This window comes from Dermacentor albipictus, chromosome 3, assembly GCF_038994185.2.
Source record: "Dermacentor albipictus isolate Rhodes 1998 colony chromosome 3, USDA_Dalb.pri_finalv2, whole genome shotgun sequence".
Lineage (NCBI taxonomy): Eukaryota > Metazoa > Arthropoda > Arachnida > Ixodida > Ixodidae > Dermacentor > Dermacentor albipictus.
In genome coordinates, this window is record NC_091823.1 from 62,758,050 (window position 1) to 62,784,350 (window position 26,301).

Sequence of the window (26,301 nt, forward strand, 5' to 3'; positions counted from 1 at the left end):
AATCTCACTTCGGTGAAATTATATGCGCAGTGCTGCAAGAGTCGGTCCTTGGCCGTTTACTATTTATTATACATAATAGAGGAATAAAAAGGAGGATGGGAGATAAAATTCTGTTTTTCACTGGCCTATCTTCACAGAACATTTAATTCATTAATGACGTTACTGATCATGCTTTAACTGTACGTGTGTGAAGTCAACAAGTACACTCAAAGGAGAAGCTTTTGTTTGAAAACCTTTGTAAATAGCGCAAGTATCGAAAAACACGGACTCAAGATGTGCCACGAAATGGACTTTTGTTCCAGTTAATAGACTTCCGCACGGCAATTTTTCACAATGTGGAGACATCAGCTGGGCTGGCAATGCATGTCACTACATATTTCGGTTCCTATTTCTCCAAAATATTGCAGCCCACTGTTTCCAGCAATATCTTACGCTTAGAGTACTAGCTGGCTTCAAATCTGCAGCTTCAACATGTCCCCCTAGCTATGTCGTTATTTAAAATTAATTGATGAGATCATCTTAAATAGCCTATATTCGCGATTATCGCGCCAATTTTGATGTCTGGTGCTGTTGTGAAGCGTTATCGATAAAAAAATTGTGGCAAGGCCCATCTCACGATGACTGTCGACGGTACTACTTTAGAATCGAATCAATATAGCGACACCACGTATTGCCACCATGTACTGCAGCCGAACCCCTCTTTCGCGCTTCCGTAAGAACAGTCGCCACCATCTAGTGCCGCCATCGGGAAGCCTCCGCGTGGCGTCACGTAGCAACCGGGGTCCTTTATTGCGCTTATTGTTGGGCACGCCATCTAGTGGAACTGCCACGAAGTCTCCGCGTGGCCTCCGAGATCAGGAGCGTGGGCACCGGTGCCTGCGAACGCTGCGAATTCTTCCCTCGCTTGCAGCACGCTCAGTGGCACATACTCACTGACCCAAGTTGCATGGCAGCTCACTAACCCCTCGCCGGCCTACATGGTTTTAACCCTTACAACACGCGTGTTGGACAACATGTACATAATAGCTCGTTGTACCATATCATAATCACTGTACCATATCATAATCATTGTACCATATCATAATGACTGCTGCCTTTCCCTCTATCTCCCAATTTCCGTTACCCCTGTGAAAAGTAGCGGGCTTTAGACATGCTCTCCAGGCCGAACTCTCAACTTTCTCTTCATTAAAATATATTCCTCCTCCTTAATCCTCACAAATAAAGCTGTTCAATCATCCACTGTGAAGGCTGACCTCAAACTGAGCAACGCGTTTCAGTAATGAAGATGAACTCTATGGTGATCCGTGTATATGCGTTCGTCGCCGTGCAACTAGAAGGTATTTCATGTTTATCTGTTTGTTTCCCGCAGGAGCCGTGCGTTCCTGAAATAAACCCCCCGAAAGAAAAAAAAAGCGAAAAAAAGAAAGAAACTGTAGCTCAGCCTGCTAAAATCGTCGTGTTGCTGTGCTTGAAGAACCCGTGTCTCGTGAGTTCGATTCCGCCCAGCATTGGAGAAATTTAGTTTTTGTCATGTCATGTTTAGGGCCACACAGTTCCAGTAGCACATAGCTTGTTAAACATTGGCATCAAACTCACCAGCACGCATATATGTATGTAGTCACATCACAAGAAGCCAACAAATATATATTATATGACTAATAAAATTGGACCCCTCTGTTTGCTTTCTTCTAGTTCAATTATATATATATATATATATATATATATATATATATATATATATATATATATATATATATATATATATATGCGTGTTTGTGTTTGTGGTTAAGCCTTAAAACCACCTAAAATATGTCTTGCTTTGTTTTCGTAGTCAAGTTTGTGCACGCTACTATCGCCTTCCCAGAGACAAAAACTTCCTCTAAACAGTGTGTACGTATGCCTCTCCAGTAACAATATTATCGCCAACACGAAAGAGCCAGGAACTCTAGAGCAACGTTGGGCCTAGCAGCTTTAGCAACACATTTGGCGCAATCGCTTTTGACCCTCTTGTTCGTTCATACATCGCGACATGAAGAGATTATATATATATATATATATATATATATATATATATATATATATATATATATATATATATATATATATATATATATATATATATATATATATATATAATTTGTCGTATTGTGGCGCACGACAGTTTGTCAAGTGGCAGCTGCGCTGCGTGAATCGCAAACGCACTCGTTGGAATCGGAGCATGTGCTGCGCGGGTGCTTGCCCCAACAGGCGGCTAAAAAAAAAAAAAAGAAAGGAAAAGGAAAAATATCAGCAAGTAATGAGCGCTAAGTGTTTTTCTATAGGACGAGCATATACTTGCCCGCACAACTGTGAGCTAACGCAGCGGCACCAATGTACTACCGTGGCACCCCGCTCGCATCCCACAGGCTACACTCGGAAGCGTCGCTGGAACAGTGCATGTACAGTGCCACTGTCTGCGATTGACCACCCAGTTAATCGATTGTGATGGGCGAATTGTGCAATGCTATCTTACGGAATATATATGACTGCGTGTGTGATGGTGCATGAAGGATCTTCGGAGCATCTTTTCAGGAATATGCAGCGTCGTTGTCAACGAGGCTTTTCCTTTTCTCTGGCCTGGGAAAACTCGCCTGATGGCAACAAAGGTTGGTCCAATACAACGCGCGAGACACAGCGCGCCAAACTCGGCAAGTCATTCCTGTCAATGCATTGACTTCTCTTTCTTCTTTCACATCAACATATACTTGCTTACGTGCCATGTCCTCAAGCTCAATAAAGCCAGGCGCGTCATCTTCACTAACGCAGTAACAGAATCGATGAAAAGTTAGGCAAGATCGACCGACAGGAGAGGTCGGCCAGCCGTGTCACCAGGGAGACCTTCTTACCAAGTCTTTGCTTGACACACCGAAGCACTCGTCCAAGTTCGCAGGCCATGTGTGAGCGATCGCGCCTGACGAGGAAGTTCTGGCATCAACATCACCACGAAGACGTTGGCGCGAGCAACGGCTCGCGAGCTGCAGGAGCCGCGGCTGAAAGCGTTCCACGCGACTCGGAGCAACTGGAAGCAGCCGCTCTCGTTCGCCGCAGTCTTCAATCAATCCTCCTTCGCGCCCTGCTTCAGCCGACGATGGTAAGTGCGTTCGATGCGTGCACGGCCTTCACCTAGATGCATTGATCACATTTGTGCAGACTTGCCACTCTCCTAGAATGTGAGACCAGCGTCTGACCTTCTCCCTTCTCCGACGGCAGATGACCCTCTGGAGGGACCCGAATGCGGCCTCTGCCACCGGCGACGGGAACCAATCGCCCTCTTCGGCCGTCGAGGATTTGCTCAAGAAGCCAGAGCCCGGACCCGAGGAGACGAACCAGGCAAAGAGGCGACGCTCGGCGAGGCGATCGCACCACCGCCACCGTCACTCCAGCGAGAGGCAGCACGATGAACTGCTGCCAGACGCCGGTGGCGCGGATGTTACCACGAACGTCGAAAACGTGACCATGCAGGTAACTGCATGCCAACAAGACTCATTCGAAAGAGTATGCCCTTTAAAGTTAGCATGTTCTTCCAAGATGCATTTGTGGCCTTTGCAGACGCAGATGTGACACGGAATTGGCGAAGTTTATCTCGCACGAGAACTGCGTGTCGGCGCGCGGCCACCTTCGCTGATATTGGCTAGGACCATGCAGAGCTTACGAAGCGCTGTAACGTATGAGTGTGACCTTGGCAGCCTAGGTTGGCGGCAACATGCGTAGACCAACCAATCGAACGACCATCTGCTGCGCTCTTGTGGCGCATTGCCTGTTTATATTCGTGTTAACGCGGCCTGCTGCGTCAGGGCAAACAGGTGAATGGACAACTAAGGAAGGAAAGAAAGAAAGAAAGAAAGACCAGGACATGGGCTTCCGTTCGCATATTTGTCTCGGTGTGCGTGTTACAATGGTTTACGCTCACATCGCCTTATAGAGCACGAGGACTACTACTGTCTTGGTGAAGTCAACCATACTGATGTGTGGAGAGGCCCACTGCATTGTTAGTTGTCTTTTCCATAAGATCTATTGACTTATTCGCAGGCCGCCAAGGCCCCCTCCGGACTGACGTCGTCGAATGAGGCGCTCTCGACAGCGCCGCCCCCGATGCCGGAGAACGTCGAGCCGATGCCGGCGTGCGGCCGCCTGCTGGGCGGGATGCGGCGGCCCTGCTGCGTGGTGGCGTTCTTCTGCAGCTGCGCCTTCCTCCAGGGCCTCATCACCAACGGCTGCATCAACTCGAACCTGGCGACGCTCGAGAGGCGCTATCAGCTGCGCAGCGTGGAGACCGGACTCATCGGGAGCCTGTACAGCGTCGCCTCGCTCATGGTGCGCGCATCGCAGATGTGGACTCATTAACGTCTACTGCAGAGACCAGAACAGGCTACACTAGCATCCCGAGCCTTTGCCGTGGCGATTAATATCCAGTATTTTTATATCCCTGACAGGTTATATACGGAAACTCGTCAACTCGGTCTTGTGCAGTCACCTACTACTCAGTCGGTGTAATTGAAAAGCGTCCAGTCGCGTGAGAAATTTGCTTGGTGTAATTCATTGCACTAAAAAAAAAAAATCACCGCCCAAGCATTCCGTACAGATGCTTAACCAGCGAAGCTGAAACGTGTGATACCGGTGTTTATCACTGGGTTAATCCCGACGCTTCATTAGACGACGGCTTGGCAGGCTGCCGGATCCTCGATACGCAGTTGCTGCTTGCGCCCAGTTTCACGAGCATGTTCTTGTGCCCGGGACTGAACCATCGGCATGGCGTAGATGAGCTCGTTGGCTCTGCTCACGGCGTTGTTGCCTGCTCCTAAGGAGCACGTATGACGCGCGGCCGACCCATTTCAGAGCCAGAGAGAAAGTGCTGCGCGCGTGCATGGCTGTGACGGAGAGCAACGACGTCACTACTGCATGGCGCAACCAATCCGACACCACCTAGATAACACAAGCCCTTTTCACTCCGATCCATGTCATGTTACCTGGATCGACTGCCATATAATCCAATGGGGATGCTCCCAAATAGGCAACAATTGTTTTGGTGTCACCGCTTTAATCACGCCAGCCTTGTCAATGGATATTTCGGGCCAGGTAGTGTGACGTCATGGATTGGAGTAAACAGGCATTGTGCTATCTGGTGTTGGCTAATCGCGTGCCTCTCTTTCTTTCTTTTTGTCTTTTTCGCGCATGCGCGTGGGGTCGCGCCGGAGGAGTTTTCGGCGTACAGGCGACCGACAGACGGATGGACGGACGAATATATGCTAGCCATATACAGCTTTCGCTGTAAAATAATAATATAGTAAGAGTCCTCTCTCATGACTACAAACTTACATAATGAATTAAGAGTCCTCTCTCATGACTACAAACTTACGCCGCGAAGAAACGGCCATACATCATGTGCCAACCAATTTCTTTAGCACACTTACCGGTCCAATAAGAGGTATAAGCTGGAAAACGTTGTAAACGTTATCATTTCGGTTATTTATAAACATAGGAAGCAAACAGCCAATGAATCCCGAGAAAGCATGCATAGGGGATGTTAATGGTTTTGTTAATTGAAATGTTGAAATAAGAAGAGAAAGGAAATGAAGATGGACCAAAATGAAGTCGAACCCACATTTTTTTCTTTTTGCATCCTGCGTCCTGTCTTCAGTATTAGGCTACTTTGACGGCTGCCTTCCCGTCAACTTATAACTCTGACTTCGCGACGCTATCTAACCATGTACAGTTGTGTTCACACAGCACCTGAAACTCATAAGGTACACACAGGAATTATTTTCACGCTGCTGTCACACTGTGTTGAATCGTTCCAGACCGGGTATTGTTTTTTCACACCCCTGCGATGTGCCCTCGTATTACATTCGGGTTTTATTCAGATTTTCACGCTAATTATATAGAGAGTTGTCGGCAAAATTTCGGGGTGGTAGGTCAGGAGGGCAGAAATTTACAACTCCAAACACATTCGCTCGGTGCAGCTCTGGCGGGCACACTGCGTTACTGCGGATAAGCTGTTAATGTACAGTACAGAAGCCAACAGCTTCAGGTCTTTGTGTTTGCCCCAGGTCCTGCTGCCGGTGACGTACTTCGGCAAGGACAAGAACAAGCCGCTGATGATGGCATTCGGCACCTGCCTGATGGGCGTCGGTTCGCTCACCATGGCGCTGCCGTACTTCGTGGGGCCGCCCTACTCGTTCAGCCAGCCGAGGCCCGACACCTGCGAACTGGGCACCGGCGTGGCCAACGAGAGTGTCCCGGAGTGCGATCCCGGCGCGGGAGATCTGCGCCAGTACAAGTGGTTCTTCTGGATCGGCAACTTCATCAACGGCATCGGCACGGCGCCATACTTCACGCTGGGCATCGCCTACTTGGACGAGAACTTCCGCCGATCCGTGTCTTCCAAGTACATTGGTATGCGCCCTAATATGTCGTCCACTTCCTTGTCGAACTCTGTGTCGCTCGAGCAGTGGTATATAACGAACGGCATATAATCGAATACGGCATCGTACTATAAGTAATGTGCTTGCCATATGTGATTTTTTGTAGCTGTATACGTTGCTTCAATAGGGTCATAACGACATGGTAAATATGAGCCATATACATATGAACTATATATAGGACATGTCTTCTAAGGGTCAACTTAAACGGCTAGTTCACTGTTGACTAGCATAGACATATACCACTTCGGAGGTAGCCGTTTTATTCTGGAACCTTCCTTAGAGAGAAAGACGACGTGCACAGTGATATGTACAGGTGATGAGGACAGTCATGAACATTGCTCACAATGTAGACAAATCAATGCGTTATGTTCTTCATCTCATTTTTACTCCTATAGAATTGTCTTTTTATACGACCATTGTGCTTAAACATCAGTAACATTAAACTGACATTTAATTACTACTGCTTTCATGTCGACGTTTCCCACGTTTTCTTTTCTCAGCCGCTTTTCAAGCAAGTGCCGTAGTGGGGCCGGCCACGGGATTTGTCGTCAACGGGCACTTCTTGAAATACTACGTCGACCAAGGCGTCAATCCAGCGTTGTAAGAAAGTCATTCGAAACAAACTACACATAGCTGAAAATAACTGTTACTGGATACACATGGTAAACAGCTAAGTGTATTAAACTTTTCGCAGGCTGGGCCTGACACGCGACAGTACCGCATGGATCGGAGCCTGGTGGCTGTGCTTCCTCTACGCAGGGCTCATGTGCTTTGCTGTCGCCTTGCCCGTTAGTTTTCTGCCGGCAGAGCTGCCAGGTGAGGCTTCTAAAAACATAAAAAAATATCTGAAGCAAAAGGTAGAGCTGGACCTCTATATGTCCATAAGCTATACATATGGCGCAATTACTCTGACGTTCAGGCCCGATGTCCTTCAACATTGCAAGTGCCTCAAGGAAAGCAGCATCACCGCTACGACTGCCGTCAATGGGATATCCATGTTTCCCCCGGCACCCTCGTGTTGCTTTGCCCACCACCTCGTAAAAGTTTCATGGATCTTCGCGGAAAACTGCTTTCCTGTTACACAGGCCCATATCGCGTGTTCCTCCAAGTGACTGATGTCACCTGTGAAATTATTCTAGCCACGCCCATTACGTCCTCCCCTATGACAACCAGTGGCATTGTCCACGTTTCCAGGCTCGACCCCTATAGTTTTCCACGTGCCTTAGATATTTAACAGCACCGCGATGGCGCTTTTATCGCAGGGGTTGTATTACGATACCATCAAGTCTCGAGAGATGCTGAAGAGCCTCCCCAACAAAGACGATGAAGTGTCTGGGCTCTTGGCGCGAGCGAATGTCTGTCTTACGGCCTGGCTGCAGTGTAAATACAGTGTAAAAGTCATTCGTTTTAAACAGCGGCAAAAAAAACACACACACATGGACCAGAAAGGGCATAGGACCAGCGTTGGTCCTGTGCTCTTTCTTGTCCGTGTGTTTTTTGGCACTGTTTAAAATGAATGACCCGTGCCAACTAGCTCGCACCCAAATCCTTCTAAGCAAATAGTTTCTTTTAAGGCGAAAGCTTTAAGTGGCTCAAACCACCCATAGTCTGGAAAATAATGCGTGCAGTAAAGAAAGTCGTGTGAGCTCTCCTCACTCTGAAATGCGCTTGCGCCTCTGCTCTTGCGTTCATTGTCGTCTTCGACAGCTGGCTCCGACGCAGCTCATCATGCAAGAAAGGCAAAGTTAAATTGGATAACGTTCATTCAGGCACTCGAACCCACTACCTTCGGTGGGAGCCGAACCTTCGAGCTTATGTGGAAGTCGAACCCATGACATTTGGTGTTAAGACAAAGTTAATTAAGGTACAGTTCATTAATATAGAGTTAATTAAGGTACCCGAACTCACGGCCTATTGTGGTAGCCGAACCCACGACATTTGGTGTTAAGACGAAGTTAATTAAGGTACAGTTCATTAATATATAGTTACTCATGATCTATATGTGGGAGTCGAACCCACAACCTTTGGTGTGAAGGCGAAGTTAATTAAGATATAGTTAATTAAATGTAGTTAATTAAATTAAATTATGGGGTTTTACGTGCCAAAACCACTTTCTGATTACGAGGCACGCCGTAGTGGGGGACTCCGGAAATTTTGACCACCCGGGGTTCTTTAAGGTGCACCTAAATCTAAGTACACGGGTGTTTTCGCATTTCGTCCCCATCGAAATGCGGCCGCCGTGGCCGGGATTCCATCCCGCGACCTCGTGCTTAGCAGCCCAACGCCATAGCCACTAAGCAACCACGGCGGGTAAAATGGGGTTAATTAAGTCATTCAAGCTCACGACCTTTGGGGGGAGTCGAATCCACGAACATTGGTGCTAACTAGGGCGAAGTTATTTAGGCATAGGTAATTAAGGTAGCACCCATTAAGGCACTCGAACCCACGACCTTTGGTGGGAGAAAACAAGTAATAAGTATTCGAACGAGAATGGCAACTAATGTAATGAATGTCTTTTGAGCCTTCTTTAGCTTATGCTAAAGTAAATGTCAATTTATTTGTCTGTGCCTTTCCTCACGTAACATTATGCATCACCCTGAAAACAAATTTCGAAATAAGTATGCGTGGACGTTTTGCGAAGAAGGTTCAAGTCGTGCGAAATTACGTCCTTGGTTGGTTGTTTGTGCAGAAAGTTTTGTACAGAAGCCGTGTTAGGTGTTAATTCCACTTTCGAAGCCAAGTATGCCATAGAGCGCTCAAGCCAAGAAAAGTGCGATGAATGTGCTGCGCACAGCTGCCGTCAGACTTACACTTCTGACAGAATCTAGAAGTTTAGGTTAGTTAAAACAAACACGCATAGTTTGAAAGAAGTCCCTGGTATGGCACAGTTCGAGGTACTGCCATCGACAAACTTATCTCCTTGTCTAGACTGTTCGAGCCGCGTTCTCTTAAACTAACTTTTTCGCAGACCACGCTGTCGTTATGGCTGAAAAGAAGCTTGAAGATCAAGACAAGCCCGTCAGCCAAACCGAAGGAAACCTACGGGAGACAGTTCTGGCTTTGCTCAGCATAAAGCCCTTCGTCCTCGTTTGCTTTGCTGGGTCCGCAGAGCGTAAGTATGCCTGAATGGAAGATCTGGCTTACATAACGGCACGTGGCAATGTTTCTTGATATGTAGAGCTTTCTGGAACATTCATACTAAAAAAAAGAAAGAACAATTGACGAACTTCAGCGTATCTTTCTGCTCTTAGCCAATTTAATGTGAGAGCAGCAGGCTGTCATAGAGGACACAATTATCGTCTAGAGAACAGCTTCTTTGCGATACACAAGACGTCGTCCCCGTCAGCTACAGTATTATTTGTTGTGGATTCTGAAATACGCGCACGGACGTCGCCACGCTGAGCCTGTGTGTGTTTTGAGCGAAGGAATTGACCAGCCGTAACGGTTAGAAACTTTTATTCTGAAGGTCAGAACGTGGAGCTGTTCCGATGAAAGCTCTTCTTCTCTATGTGTTTTCTTCTTATTCCTCCTGTTGCTGCATCTTCCCGGGGCTGCAGATGTCCGCTTAGAAGCATCCTTGAAGCGGATAATCAACTTCTTGTTACTTTTCAACTTTGTTCAATCAACTTTGTTCCCCCAAAGAAACATGTTGTCAGTGTCTTTAACGTTCAGACCCTAGAGGTTTGGTCTCTGCCTGGAAAAACTTGCTTCACAACAAAGATTTTCCAAACCGCTCTTGGATGTCGCTCTCCAAGGAAGATGATGGTGCCTTTCTTCAGTTTCTGGTGACATTTCTAAGCAGGCTTCATTTACGCGCCTCTTATTTCTTTCGTGTACAAAGAGTGCCCCCCCCCCCACCCTTTTAATAACTTCATCACGCAGTATCCACATTCGTTTAATGATGCCATCCCATTTTTCACTAATGTATCCTGCCAGCTTTCTCTTTCTGCCAATCACCTCCACAGGAGTTAACGAAGTAGGTTCTACAGGTTAATCGTAAACGTATGTGAACGGTCGGTTATTCATGATACCTTCTACTTCGTATATCTTAAAGTAGTAAGTTCTTCATTATACAGTAAATGATGATCAATCGCTTTTCGCAGAGATGACTTGAAACTACGGATGAGCCTATTATAAGAACAACCCCACCACGGCGCGTTTTCCGGAATGAATTTCCACTAGACATGGTGATTAGCGATTAAATATTGAGTTGTTTTGTGGTGTAATGTTGTCGTGACCGCATTAAATTCTTCAACAATTTTCTTGAAAGTCTTGGCATTGTCGCTTTTGATTACTGAGAACATTCCTCTTCAGACTGCGAAGCTTCGAAAAAACTTGTAGAACGCTTTGAGTGATATGTTTCCAAGTGTGTTGCTCTTATGACAGCGCCTGTAAAAATTACTGCGTAAACTTTGGCAATGGCTCCTTTTGTTGTAGTTCCTAGTATAGAACCGATGTAGTCTAGGCCAATTATTTCATATGGTGCAGCTTTCGTCACTGTATCAGCAGGAAGAGGAGGTACTTGTTGTGACGGTCTGAAATGGTATCGTCTGCGCATAACCCACTGTCGTATTACGTCTTTCACTTCTTGTCGTCCTCTGATTACCCGAACTCAGGTTCTTATAGTAGTCAGTGTCACGTACTTCTACGTGAAAACATTGCCCCTGTACGTGTCGAGCTAATAGGGTCGCTACGTAAATTCTTCCACGTAATATGATCGGGTGCTTCTCGCCAAATGCCATATGTGACTCCTGAAGGCGCCCTTTCAGTCTCAATATGCGCTTTTACTCTTTTCTTATCGAGTGCAGTGCAATTGTAGCAGAGGTCCAAAACTTTACTTGCTCAGTTTGTTGTTTCAGATTACTCTTTATCATACTCCCCATTCCTGCAGACATTGTTGCCCCTAGAAGTTCTCATTTTGCAAGACTAACGGTCTTCATTGGAGCTACTCTGTTCTTTGCCAGAATCAGCACTGTCTGTCTCCTTTATCATTGACAGTCCCATGTATATACACTGCATTTCTCTTTGTCCAAAGTAATGTTCCTCCAACTAGCCCAAGCAATCAACCTTTTCTTTTTTTTTTTGCACTGCTATTCGCCACTGGGCTGCCATCGGAGAAGGCATGTACGCCGGTGCTTATGTACTGTTTATTGCTGTCGGTGTCCTGTGTAAGTATTTTTACAGTCTCATTTTTCTTTTCATTTTCTTTATGCACTTCCTACGTATATGATTACCTTCGTCTGGAAGAGAGTCGTCCCCAAGAAATTCTGGGTTTCTACAATCGCTGAATACCGATTTTCATGGTATTCAAGTTCATGGCCGGAGTGGTGCAGGCGTTGAGTGGGTTGCGGCTGAGTTATTCAGCTGGAGACTGGCGACTAGACGACGTGGCAAGACGGAGCAAGAACGTACGCCAGGACGGCGCCAAAAGGCCGCGTTCGGTGCTCTGCTGAACGCTACGAAAGTCATAAATATTGAGATGCATGCTCAGGAGCACCAGGCAGGGTCAGAAGCCACGACCCATCGATCATCGGGGTGCTTCTTCCGCGGCTGGCGTCTTGCTCTCTCGGCTTGTCGTCTCGCAATGGCGCCCCTTCTCCGTTCCATGCTCGCACCACGAGGCTCTATCCCCGGCGTTTCATGACTTTATGCCTGTCACGTTGCACAATCTCGCTCGTGTCTTTCTCTTCGTCCTCTGTACGTTTTGAAAGCGGCACATGCACCTCATAACAATGTTTTTTTTTATGTTCTGCAGTGATGGTCGCAAGCGGCCTGTCTTCATTTCTGGTGAAGATGCTTCAGGCGCAGTTTAGCATGACCGCGTCGACAGCTTCAATGATTATGGGTACGTGTTGATTTTAATTATGGCTAGTAAAGGACGGTGTGAGTGATAGCCAGTACTTCGATTATGCAAGATAACGAGCAACACAGTGATTAGAAATGTTAAATTTTTTTAAGTGGGTAAAATATCTTTTATCGCTGTATTCCCGCATGCACTGGCCAATGCTATCGTTTATTTCGATAAACTTAAACGGCGAACTTAACTACCCTTATTTTATATTACGGACACTCGAGTTCGGGTACAGTGCTACGAAGAGAGATGTGATTATATTCAGTAATATACGTTTCAAATATAGCTGGTTGCTCCGGTCACGTTATGCTTAAGTATGCGTAAACGTATACAATATGACGATATGTTCATTTTACTGTAATCAGCGTCACTGACTTAAACGAAGCGAGTTTTATTCAGCACGGTTGCACTGTACGGGAAGAATGCTTTAAACTCCATACTGGTTCTTTCTATAACAGTCTTACTAACACGTAAGCTAAAGTCGAATAGTTCAACACGTAGCTACGTCTACCGCAGATGTGCGCGCGCTATTAATCCACAATTCAAAGATTGCATGATGCCGTCGTAAGAAAATTTGGCTGTCATGGTCCCCTTGGCGTCCATGTCGATGTCTAACTGGTGCATGCTTCAAGAGCGCGAATAGATGTCATTTATTCCTCGAATGCTTAATCAAACGAGTTTTGAGATAGTCCACAACTTGTAGGAAGGCTAATGAAAAACCAAGATGGCGGCCACCTGAAAGGCTACGAGGGAAATTTGTGCGGATTCCTCGCGAAGGCATAACCCTGTGGGGCGGCCGCCGTAGGAGTTTCAGCGTTAAGGAACATATTCGAGTTCAGGGTCGAACCACGCAGCGCCGTTCTTTCTCGGTCAGTCGCTGGACCAACTGAGCTAACCAGGAGCTGTAGCCGATTACAGGGCGATAGTGGCCAAATCGATATGACACTTAGCCTTTAGTTGTTTTGTTTCTTTCAGCTATATGTGTGCTACGATAGGGTAAATTAATTTGTTTTAGTATACAGTGTCAACAAGCATGTCCTAAAGCGTCCCCCTGCGTGCGCAGGCTCCGTGACCATACCGACGGCCATGGTGGGCGTCATGCTCGGAGGCGTGGTCATCTCTCGCTTCCAGCTGACCGCCGCGGGCATCGTGCGCCTCTGCGTGCTCGTGCTTCTTGTGCCCATCGTGCTGGTCGCGGTGCTGCTATTCCACTGCGACAACATCCCCTACCGGAACGTCCAGTACAACGTCGGAGTGTAAGCGCCGACCACGCCAGCTTGCCTGCCTGTGTCTATACCCGCATTATTTATGTTCACTCGCTATTACATTCGCTCTTGAAAGAAGATCTACATCGTGCATCTCTTGCAAGATACACGATGTATACAAGATATATCGTCTTAGTAACTGCGATCAGTAACGATATATTAGTTCCGCTTAGGTTAGGTTAGGTTAGCTTAGATTAGTTCGTTAGGTTATAGCCTAAGGAAATAATAGTTCGGGCCAAGTAGCGACTGTTAACTGACAAAGCCGCAGTGACTTAGGTAGCGGAAAGTGCTACAAGTGGTGTTCAAATTTAGTGAATAGGTTGATCAGCAATGTAGTGGGACCCAGCAAAAGTAAGCGTAACTGTCAACCATAATAAAATTGCTCCTATTTATTCTAAAAACGTACCGACGGAAAAGAAAGAAAGAAATTTTTTTTTCGTGTCTGTTGCATATTATTTATCACATTTACCACATAATCTCGTATTACCTCAGGCGCATTACACCAGTTGCGGGGTATCGCATCGCACAGAGAACAAATGGTTAAAGGTAACACATGCGTACATTGCAAAAAAAAAATGCTCATGTACTTAAATTTACGTGCACGTTAAAGAATCTGAGATGGTCGAAATTAATCCGAAGAACGCCACTATGGCGCGCGCCTCATAATCATGTCGTAGGCTTAGCATGCAAAACCTAAGAATTTAATTTCATCAGAAAGCATGTAGCGCACTCCTGCGTGGCACAATGGTCCGGTCCCAACAGATGGCGAGGACACGCCCAGCACGCTGAAGGTGCGCGAGCAGGGGAATCGGCGGAATCGGGCTTCCGCCTTATTGAGCAGTGTTGGCTAAAAAAATATAATTTGTGGACAACAGGCACCAGCGTCTGTCTGGTTTTTGTTTACCCACAAGCGCAGTGTAACAAACGGGCTACCATGTGGGAAGAGCTCGAAGAACGACCGTATACCTGTATTTATTGCCGCGAACGTTTAGGCAACTTCTAGGACAAGTGAGCGCCAATGTTGCACAGATGTACAAACCATTTCGTAGCTAACTCTGCACACCCATCTGCGTCTCTAGATTATACGGGAAGGGTAACTTAACACAGTGAAAGACAGCAATAAGATGGTCATAAAACAGAATATATAGCAGATGTGGTGTGCGCCATGTTGCGTACTCCAGGGTAGCGTATCGTACTGCTGCCAAGAAGTAGCGGCGCCTGCCTATCGAAGCTCGACCGACGTTACTTATTGGGTAGCGTGGTGTTGTCGGCGGGCTGCAGGCATCCGGTAGACCATGCAAGGGCGAGACGATTTGCTAGTGCGAAACTTGCATGGTTTATTCAAAGATAGATGAAAGAAAATGAGAAGAGCATGAAGTATATAAAAGTACATTTCGGAGCCCCTTAAATAGGCTCTCAACAAGTGTGGGCGGGATCTTGCGTCCGTCGATGTCACGTGACAGACACAGAGAGAGGGCCCCTCCTCCTCTGGCATTACCGAGCAAGGAAAGGAAAAGTCACGCCTCATTTCGACGAAGCCTGGTAGAAGGCCGGGTGGTAGAAGGTCGGGTAGTAGAAGGTCCTTTGTGCGCAAGGTGCGTGACGTTAACCATCGCAGGAGAAGTCAAGCCTCATTTCGACGAAGCCTGGTAGAAGGTCGGGTGAAATTCCCTTCGCCACGTGATGTCAGGCGCCAACCCTAACAGCCAATCTTCGCCAATCTTGCTTCTTTATGTGCTCTTATTTTATGCGAAGCATATTACTAGAGCTCAACCCAGCTCCTCAGGCGCGGCGGTGTCGCCTTCAATACCACGTGACACCGTGACGTCACGACAGAGGAGAAACGGGGCTCCAACTAGCGCCGTCGCTCGCAGCGTCGCCTTCAAGGCTGACCACGTGACACCGTGACGTCACGACAGAGGAGAAACGGGGCTCCAACTCGCGCCGTCGCTCGCCGCGTCGCGGCGGTATATAAGCAGCTGCGCTAGGCTCTGCTAGACACTCATGAGGTGACATGCCTCCTGGAGACAGAGCTGCTCGTTGGAATGAGAAGCGAAGGTTGCGGCGTGCTACAGAGACTGTTTCTAGGTGGGTTTGCTACGGCGCAGCGACTACGCGCCCCGCATCGGACGCGGTGAGCGTCGAGCAACGCAGCGTTCGGCGCGACAACGAATTGTGCGCCTGAGCAAGCGCCGCACGCCTGAGCCGACGCCGACGACACCGGCTTTTCTGCGACACGAGCTCCTTAACGCTGTCGCGTTAAAATAAAGGCTAGTATGCTTCGCATCCTGGGCTTAACCTTAGCTAAGCCACAGCCATTTTTTTTATATTTCTCTGCAGTCACTTTTACCGTAACGTTTTGTAGTCGCTGTGATGATGGCCAGTTATATGCGCTACTTTGCTAATAATTTAGACTACAATGATGTCTTTTGTCAGCCCAGTGAGACAGTCCAGTGCATCTAGCATAAACCATGTAGCACCTACATTACGTAATCAGCATCCATTTCCGTATTACAAATAAAGTAACTTAAAGAAAGCAACAACGGGACTTTTAAGTATAGCTTGATTTCTGCCTCAATTGAAGCTTCAAAACCGAAATTAGGGCGCAAAGGTTCATATACGCTTTGGGGATTTTGCTGGTATAGATTGAAGACCGATCTGGTGCAGGACGAGAACACTCCGGCAGATCCCAGCTGGTGGATCTGGAGCATCTTATGGCAATTCTAGACATGACTTGGACATTATTTAGGTTCTCGGCTGTTTAATGGGAGTGGAGACTGTAGAAGAATGTCACTTGCGGACGCTGGCGCCTCTCACTTCTTAGACGAAAGGCTTCGCGACAGGTCTCTCACGGCGGGCAACCATCCTTATCTGGTAGTAACCATTCTAGAACGCCGAATAGCGTTGCTAAGAACACGGCAATTCTTGTGACCACATAGAGAGTAAAGGGTGTTGCTCGGTAACCGACAAGGTATAGCTGTGGACGCCGTTTCCTCTGCCCGCAGTACCAGCGTGTCGAGCGTGAACGTCACCCTGAAGGAGTCGTGCAACAGCCGCTGCGGCTGCACCACGACACGCTTCAATCCGATCTGCGGCCGCGACGGCTACACCTACTACTCGCCGTGCTACGCCGGTTGCCTACGCGAGTATGCCACAGCGAGCAGCAGGGTACGTGTCGCCTTCGCCTTCTTAAAACGCATCTTTTTTTTTTTCACGCATATGGTCACGGTGTTATGGCCTGACTGGCAATATTAACCATCGTTGAGCGAAGCTAGAGCGCTATAAGAGCTGCATGTATCAGTAAAGTGTTCGAACAAGAGCCGTCTGAGGCTGGGGCGAACGTTCCGGCAACGGTATTTGTCTTCGTCAGGGAATGATGGAGACCCTTGTCGAAACGTATGCTCCTGCCTAAGTCATTCCTTCTTCGACCACGCGCTGCTGATCGCCTCAAGCCTCCGTCTCCCACGTGACCTTTTGTCTTGTCTGCATGCCTCATGCTACTTGCGGTTCATTAAAGCGTGAACGGCAGGGTCGTTTATGTGAATCCGTCTCGAATGGGCCGACTTGGAAGTTGGCATTTACACAGACACGAACTTCACGCTTTGTGACGACGTATAGGGAACACCTCCTACATGACGGTATGCCTGAACGCTCCGAGAGCGACGTCATTTAGGAAAGCTGACGCTGTCTCCGATAACTCTACTTTGTAAAATAATGACCGAGAGAAGTGTCGCCCACATGCCCCATTAAGATGTGTGAGCTCTCGGCCTTCGTGTTTGACTTCAAGGCTCAAATCACGCGGTTTGTTCACAAGGGCATACTCTCTTGGGGTCGGGAAGCGCTGGTAAGCTTCTTCGAAAACACAACCAAGGAGCACTGCAATTGTTAGCGCTGGCAGAATAGTTGCTACGCTACTTTTCAGGCGGTGTAAAAGCTGTGTGAGATTTGAGGTGCATGTATCGGGCCCTCCTTAAACGGTCATATTCGAACTTGCACTGCGCGCTTCGTAACACGTCCCCAATTTTAAACGGGGCACTATCACGTCATCACTGCTCTTGTACATAAGCTAGCTACACGTTGACTGGATGACTTGAACTAAACAGAAGAAAAAGAAAAATGGTTGCCGAGATGCTAATCGCTAAAGTGAAGTCATGTTGAAAAGTGTACTCCAGCATTATAGAACGAACATTTACAGTTAAAGAATCGGCAGTGGTTCCACATGAACAATATTATGTATTTTTGCCTACTCTGTCAAGAAATAAACGGAACAGAAATCACGAAGAAAACGCGTTGTGAAATAACGACCGTAGGTCTTTCTTTCTTCCTCGAGGTCTATAATCATCGTCATACTTTTCGAACTGAGGCAAGCTTGCCTAGAACAAACAATACCGCAGAATAAGATGTGAACTCAACCCGGCTCTCGCATAACTGGTCGCACGACGTGGCTGCGCCGGCCGCACCGGCAGGCGTACTCGCAGTGCCTGTGCGTGAACCGCACGGTCTCGGCGCGGGCGCGCACCGGGGACAGAGCCAGCAGCTCGGTCGGCGGCGCGAGCCCGTTCGGCACCGTGCCTGGCACCACGGTGGAGATCGACGCGGTGCGAAACAAGTGTCCCAACCCGTGCGGCCTGGTCAATGTCTTCATACCCATTCTGGCCGCCATCGTGTTCGCCACCTTCTTCCTCAGCACGCCCGCCGTCGCAGCCATTCTCAGGTGCGCATCCGCCATCAGGTCCGAATGAAATTTTACAAAAAATGGTTCCTTTTCTCGAATGGTTGGTCTGCAGGTAATATTTGCGCGCGAATTTGCCAGCGTTTAAGCGTTATTCATCTTTTGATTTTGGTTGCACTGACGTACAGGAACGTTTTTTTTTTAGTTGTATATTGAATTGAAACAGAAAGTTGTCATCCACTGTGGCACAAGGTGTCAAAAAAAAAAAAAAAAACTTGACGCGAGCTTCTCAACGAAAGCTTCGCAGTAAGAAAATTTGTCCTGTACGGAGATAGACCCTATCACGACCACTTTTGCGGTGCATTCGTTTTATACCAAATGAAGCTGACCGGGAGGCTGGCAAACTAACGTGAGAACGAGGTGATCGGCAACTTGAACTGCATGAGCACTGGATAAACAAATTAACTCAGTAGAAGTCGGCAAGATTGGAGGGAGTTACGCTGAATGATGTCAGCTGTTGATGAAACTTTTCCATCTTGGGGATTTCTCAGAGACTGAGGAGGACTTGTGAGGTAGGCATGGTTTGGGCTCTCGTCTGTTTAATATGAGAAGACTTGGAGAGGAATGTCACTTGCGGACGCTGGATTAGACAATATGGGAGACAGACTCTGTGGCGGTGAGGGATTTCTCGCTTCCTGGCACCATCGCCTCGCAACATCCCCTTTAGTGTATCTCCGCTATTCGCTCGCTTGATGGCTCTTCACAGCTATAAGTCAGTAACAAAAATTTCTAAGGGGCCCTTTGAAGGCTAACTGCAGCGAGCACTAAACAAAAATATGAAGAGGAATTTTCCACCAGTAAAGCTGGTGATAAGCGTGTTAGTACGCAGTAGCTAGCCCTGCTGCAATACTGAATGAATGAATGAATGAATGAATTTTGTCGGAAAGGCTGGCTATTTGGTCTATGTTGGTGGCCTAAACGGAATATAGACGGAAATGGAGGGGTTAGCATATGACCATGGTCAGTCGACTGTCTGCGTGCGCCTCACCCTCTGAACACCGAGTCAGACTCATCAAGGAAGGCCAGAAATGAGTGGTGCATGGCACTTATTGAGCCCGTCTGCTGGCTCGGATCGGGGCCTCGTACTTCGGGACCGTCGTCTCCAGGTATCTGCGACGCGCCTTTTCAGGTGGTTCCTAGACAAACACAAATGACACTTGTATACTTGCTCTCCTAATTATTTTTTTTTTGTGCGAAGATGTTATACAGGCTCTGTTTTTTCTTAATTTTAGTTGATAGTCGGCGCTCTATCTGTCCTCTCCTAAAATTTTCCTGCGATTTCTCGCATTGTTTCAAGATCGATATTTTGGACCATATCAAAAGGGAAGTTTCTGATAGTATATAGGCAGAGCTGCCTACGTGCAAAATTTTTACATTCGAAGCACGAGTAGATGTGTCAAGAAAAACTCCCCCAAAATAGAAGCTTTTGGTACCACAACTGAAACAAACAAAAAAAAAACCTTAATTACCTCTCGCTGAGAATGACGCAAAACGCGAGACACATTGAGTAGCAGCGCGGGTGCTCTATCGGCACATCACCTTCGAGATTAAGCGACATTCGTGGCGCATTGAATATCTCGGAAGCCATGGTCTGAGATGTGCGCCACATCAGCTAACCATCAGGTGCGTAAGAGCTCTTTGGCATTGGCCGGCCATTTTCGCTAATGTCCAGCGTAAGGATTGGCTGAAATTTTATCCTATGAATTTTCTCCGTGTTCTTTCGCAGGCAATAGACATAAGCCCTAGCTCTGCACGACGAAGAAGCTATGATGGCGGAACACAGTGCGAACTCATCATCGAGCGGCAAGGAACGCGTAAATGTGCCTACTTTTGAAGTAATGTAACATAGCAGAGTGTGGGTGTAGGCCAGTTGGTGATTCATGATTTGGGAAGTTACCGCAAGGAGCACACGAGACTTGAAGGAAGTCTCCTATGAATCACCAACTGGAATACACCCACACTCTGCTATGTTATACGCTTAAAGCTTTGACACGCCGTGTAGGGCCTTTAATGACATCGCATATACTATAGGCGCCACTACGCCGCCCGTAAAGAGTCGAGCCAGTAACATCACTTCCAGGTTTGAGCACTAATATTGTTTTCCGCTTTTGTTATGTACTAGTCTGACAATATTTAAAACAAAAGGCATGTGCGGTGAATGCTATGTTTTGAGGCGTTTGTTTGTCAGCTGCTGTCAAAATTCTGAGCAATAATTTAGCCAAGGACGTAAGGCATCGTTTGAACAACCTCGCAGCGATAGAATAGTGTAGCAATATAACCCGCGTATACGGAATCGATACACACATTACATATACCGAATGTATGCAGAGTCCCACGGCAACGACGACGGCTAAAATTCGCTTGTAGTGTCCATATAATTGCTATCGTAATTATAAGATTGTGAGGAAATACGGAAGGGACTGTGCATCATCTAGGAGGAACATATAAAATGTGCGTATTAATTATGAGAGACATAACAAATAAACGAAACACTGCTGGGCTCGCTGAAACGCCTTGGAAAGTGGGAAAGAAAAGAGGGAAAAAACCCACTGTGCACAAACAGTGCCTATGTGGTCAGAAGTTATCCCACTATGCTTCTTGTGCCTTCTTGTACCTTGAATGCAAGGAGTCGTGCACTTTGAGTTGTGCTTCTGGAAAGATACATGATGAAATAAACTGTCTTAGAAAAGCTGTCTTTGGAAGCGGCCTTTTTATGAAAACGGAGAGTGCAAGGCGGCTTACGCGCAGACACCTGCTATTTTTCCGCGCAGGTGCATTCCCGAAAAACACAAGTCCGTCGGCCTCGGAATTCAATGGATCATCGTGCGGGCTTTCGGTGAGGGAGAACTATATGTATACTACTCTGCACTGAATAGTGGTCATCTAGCCAGTAATAATAGACTACTTGCGACTCCGCCGCACTATAGCGGCTGCAATTGCTACAGACACTTGACAGAAAATTAATCGGAGAATGTTGCACAATTTTGCTCAAGCAATCCTTTAGGCAGGTTATGGGAGTTAGATGTTTTCTGATAGTTTCGAGGCCAGTGCTTCGCAGGCTCACATTTACGAGGACGAAATGACGCAGGCAAAGCCAAAGCATCCATGCTCTTTTCTGCCAACGTCCTCAAAACGCTATACAGCCAGAAGAAGTTGACGTTTACACTACCCACTTTCAAGATAATCAATGTAATGTTTCTCACCCACATCGCGATCTTCGTAATTTTTGTAGCAACTGGGTATCACTGAGGCTGTGAAAACAGACGTGCTCGAAGGACCTAACTCATATTAAGCCCCTATATTCTCGGCTTCCGGCATATGCGGCAGTCAGCTCACATATACAACTGGCGCTGTGAAACGGAAGTTCTCACTCCAGCCTCCTTTATCCCTTACCCCTTCTAATAATAAAGTTGACACTCATTCACTCACTCACTCACTCCAGCATGTAGCATGCTGCGACTGTGCCTGTCTAACATACCGCTACTCTGGGCATACGTCAAGCTTGCGCAACCTTACCTGCTCCACCAGCCGTGCAACAGACTAAACCGAGCAAAACCAAAGCCTTCTCAAAAAAAGAAAAAAAAAGAAAAGAAAATCAACCATTGGGTGTCCGGTCATATAGTAGCGTTTTGCAGAAATTGTAACGCAACTGCGCCTTTCATCCTTGCCGTGCTTCCGACTTTGGCGCCAGAAACGGTATGCTTCTCACTGTAAAACGTGCCGACTCGTCCGTGCACACATACCCGACGCAGGGCTAATCCCCGCCGGCGCCGCGTTCGGGCACACCATCGACGCGAGCTGCGTGCTGTGGGAGGCGCCGTGCGGCTCGTCGCAGGGCGCCTGCGCCATCTACGACAACCTGCTGCTCAACCGCAACGTCTACTTCCTCATCCTGGCGCTGAAGGTGGCCTCGTTCTGCTGCTTCGGGGCGGCGCTGTTCTTCCTGCGCGAGCCCGCGCCACCGCCCGTGTCCGTCGCCGCCCTGCCCGACTGACTCTCTCGTGCGCCTGCGTGTGCGTGTGCAACGGGGCATCTTTAGCGAATTGAGTCGTTGTGCAAAAAAAAAAAAGACAAAAAGAAATATAAAGTTTTATCTCGTTCTTTCTGGTTGTGAAATTTTGAAAGCTTGGCGTTCGTCAGTGTGCCGCTTGGCGGCCGTGATTTTCGTGAAAGGTCGTATATACGCTCGAGTAGACGAGTACGACTGCGGCAGTTTGACCTATAGGCGCGAAATAGCTGTTTGGGGATGAGCCTCGACAAGTTACCTTGTAGCTGCCTGTAGTTTGGCCTTTATTTCTTCTTGTAATTAATTTTACCTTTTATGTAGCACTATAAGCAATTCAGTCTGCTTTTCTTTGCGACTTTATTGCAGAATTTGATGTTTGCTGCAGTTTTAGGCATTGAATGCAGCACTGATTAGCATTGCTGCATCAACACCTGGCTTCGTATATTTTGGTAGAAGCTAAATAATTTGGAGCCATGTTTCCACGCAGGTACCATAATTTCTCGGATTTATTGCGCTCTTGGTATGAAACAACTAATAAATTATATTCAATCGTTGATCACGCAGACATCGCTAATTGCCGTGAAAACTTTTCTTTATACATTAGCCTAAATTATTTTCCCCCCCATTTCTACCTTTGGGAATGGAGTAGCAATTTTCTAGAGATTAAGTAACGAACGCAACCTTCGAGCTTTCTTGCCTTCAAGCCATCTCTGCACACGGAAGCGCAACGTTGAGCATTTGGGTGCAATTTTTAGCGGCAGAGAGAGAGAGAGAATAGGTCAACCTCGCCTCATTCGGGAAGTGGGAGATGAGCGAGGGTTGCATTTGTAGTCTCTGTTCCCTCAATGATTTTGTTTAACATCAGCAGTCCACCGCCCTTCCCCCTTTAGTGATCCCACTGTACGTGACATTTCTGCTACAATTTGGCAGCGGTCAAATTTTTATTGTATGCAACTTTTCTGAAGGCTGCTTTATATGCTCATCGCTGTCACACTTAGTGTAATGCACGCGCGCGCTACGCACGAAAGCAGATGTTTCTTGTAACCTATAACACACATGCAAAAGGCAATCGCGTGATTTCTATTAAAAGTGGTGCTTTTCGTAAAGAGAAGTCTTTTTACCTGCTTGCGGCACAAATGGGGACATAGTTTTTTATGCTATACTGTATCGGCACAAATCCATTAAATTATAGTTGGGAGCGTTATAATGAAATCCCAGGCTACAAAGCATACGCCGGTGAGGGTATGCTTTTCCAAGGTTGGAAACAGTGCATGTTTTTCGTGAAAGCCTCCACAGTCACAGAACAATATCGAGCCAGGAGGCTGAGAAAAAAATTGCATAAGAAATGGAATTTACATCTATGGCTGTAAATGTACTTCGTCCATATTTACGGCAATGTGGGAGATGTCACCGCTCTACGCATCCGCCAGATTCTACAGTACAAGGAGAAGAACGGCATTGACTGTAAGGTTGCCTAGACGACGAGACACATGGGGGAGGCAACGAGGCGGCGCATCTCACAATCTGGAGTTCTACTCTATCATCTCCAACCTCTACTACGCAGGACTCCCGGTCTTGGTGACCACTGCTATGTGGATTTACCGCAGAACTTTCGCTTCGAAATGGCACAAGTGCGCCACTTCCTCAAGTACATCCACAGGGGGAGACTCAAAACCTCACTTTTCTTCACATCTTTGAAGACCTCGCCCTGAGCCATCCCAGGAAGTATTCATCAACGAAGCACTTGACAACACAGCCACTATATTTGACATAATTTCACAAATCCCAGACGTTGGCTGACCGGAAGAAGGGCAATGACACCTCTGTCCCCCGAATATGCACATGCTACTACTCCGTATGCGAAGCCAACTTCTTACAGTATCTCGTTTTACACTGTCCCATTTTTAATCTTTATCTAGACGACAACAATATTTTTCTACATCGACATATTAAAGCTTTACAGAGGGACATTATCGAAAACCCCGATCACTTAGTCACGTTAGCCTACTTGAGCGTTGCTTTCGGGCTGGCTCGCGTGATTTAGTGGGTGTCTACCTTACACCACGTCCATCTCTCCTCCTCCACCAGCGACCTTTGGTACTCCCTCTTCTGAATAAAAGAATTCATTAATTCATTCATCCAAATTTAGCGGCGTCGCTGCGAAGAACCATCATCGTGTTCATTGTCATCATCCGTTGACCTGCTACTTGTCACGGTGGAAAAAACCCGACAAACATGGGGAATAAAGGAAGAGAAGGGAAGGGTGATAATATCATTGAAATAAAAGATTACGCAAATTATATATAGACTAAGATCTAAGATGCTTTCCAATGTCTGACATCTATATAGAGCACTCCCGCGTCAATAAACGCACAATAATCTTGAATGTCTCTTCAGCACACCGCTGGTGCAAACACAATACCTCGGTAAGAAACCATGGTGAATCGCCTCTCGTGGGTACGACAGTGTAAATTTCTGTAAGGCAATGGTGTGGTGGTCGAATCTTAGCAACAACACACCATCAACAACAGATTGTGCGACGACAGAATATAGGAAGCGGGCGGCCGGATTAGCCGTTCAACTATCGATACATATTCATAACCAGAGCGGGGCAAATGGCCTCACTTCTTGTTTTTCGTCTCTCACCCTGACGCCGCCAAGTAGCGTCCTCACCCTCACCCTCACGTGAATAATTTGACCGCCCTAAATCAACTTCGTCTTCACCTATAAAAGAAATTATCCTCGCTCCTCACGCTGAAAAGGCTGCCATCCTCGTCTTACCTTCCGTTTTCTACAATTTCAAATAAACCATTTGCTCGACCCGCGAGATTAGTTTACAACACTGATTGTCTAGTGTCACCCCTATTGTCAAGGCATACCACACTGATTCGGCTTCAGGCGCTTGACCGTAGGTCGACAAAATAAACATAGCTCACTCAGCCTAGGACCTCAAAAATCATATTTTTCGCTAAGAGCTCACTCGGACACAGAGTCACCGAAATTCTACTCAGCCGGGATCCCTCAGACTCACTCATCAGAGCTATACTCAGCCAGACTCACTCGGATTCAAACTCACCAGATCTATATTCAGCTGGGCTCATTCGGACTGAGTCTCACCAAAATTCTGCTCAGCCGGGTTCACTTGGTCTCAGGTTCACCAGAATTATACTCAGCCGGGATGACTAGGACTCAAATTCAGCAGGATTGTAATTAGCTGGGTTTACTCCGACTCACTCAATCAGACCCGGAAAGATCTTCTTGGCGCACAGATATTACGAACTCAAACATTCTCTTGAATTGAACATATAAATGACAAAAATACCTTACTACCAGGCTAATATGTTGGGAATGCATAGTGATTACAAACGCTAACAATTTAGAAAAGGGTATACACAAGTGTCGTTAATATACAAGAAATTTCCTTATTTTTTATTCTTCACGATGTCTCGTAAGAACAAGATAAGCACCACTCTCGACCTTGTCAGTGCTGGGTTTGTTTTACCTAAAGATAAAATGTGCAGAAGGGATCCTTAAAGAATGTGCTAATTCTTTTTTGTTTGATATTGAGTGCGTGCGTGCGTGCGGGCACACATGCTTTTGCTTCTGTGGCGCATATGCATTTTTGGCAGTTCGGGATAGATCACAGTCCTGTGCTTCTAGCATCGTACCAAATGAAGGCTTCCTTCGTAAACAAAAGTTTTCGCTGCTGCAATTATGAGCAAGGAAGCTTGACCGTACGTAATGTCACTTATCCAGGATTTACTATAGAATCGCAGGAGCCGCAGCTCTCTGTAATGTTTTTTGAGGTGTCGGACATAATGCTAGGCGTTGAGAATTTCTTAAGTTCTTGTTTGGTCTGCGAACTCAACCGCAGTTTAGTCTATGCCACTCTATATGTAGCGTAAGCGCAGATGCGCAGTCCCAGCAGTGACACTGCCGACAACCATATTAGCTGTGAATCTCGCTGAAAGCGAGCATCAAAAACG

General features: G+C 46.9%; 1 protein-coding gene across 1 annotated transcript; it reads left to right on the forward strand.

Annotated features, from left to right (window-relative positions):
• Window positions 1-2,772: 2,772 nt before the first annotated feature.
• LOC135898789 (solute carrier organic anion transporter family member 4A1-like) lies at window positions 2,773-22,409 on the forward strand. The gene is made up of 13 exons (XM_065427953.1): window positions 2,773-3,130; window positions 3,250-3,501; window positions 4,069-4,353; window positions 6,087-6,432; window positions 6,962-7,061; window positions 7,156-7,277; window positions 9,430-9,573; window positions 12,217-12,306; window positions 13,376-13,568; window positions 16,583-16,745; window positions 18,044-18,291; window positions 21,081-21,145; window positions 22,062-22,409. Exons 1-13 carry the CDS (start codon window positions 2,933-2,935, stop codon window positions 22,301-22,303), a joined length of 2,448 nt encoding a protein of 815 aa, XP_065284025.1. The 5' UTR covers window positions 2,773-2,932; the 3' UTR covers window positions 22,304-22,409.
• Window positions 22,410-26,301: the final 3,892 nt, after the last annotated feature.

Coding starts and splice junctions, on each gene's coding strand:
- LOC135898789 (XM_065427953.1), top strand. CDS start 2,933: ATGTGTGAGCGATCGCGCCTGACGAGGAAGTTCTGGCATCAACATCAC. Junction 9,574..12,216: donor CTTTGCTGGGTCCGCAGAGC/GTAAGTATGCCT, acceptor TATGTTCTGCAG/TGATGGTCGCAAGCGGCCTG. Junction 16,746..18,043: donor ATGCCACAGCGAGCAGCAGG/GTACGTGTCGCC, acceptor CCGCACCGGCAG/GCGTACTCGCAGTGCCTGTG.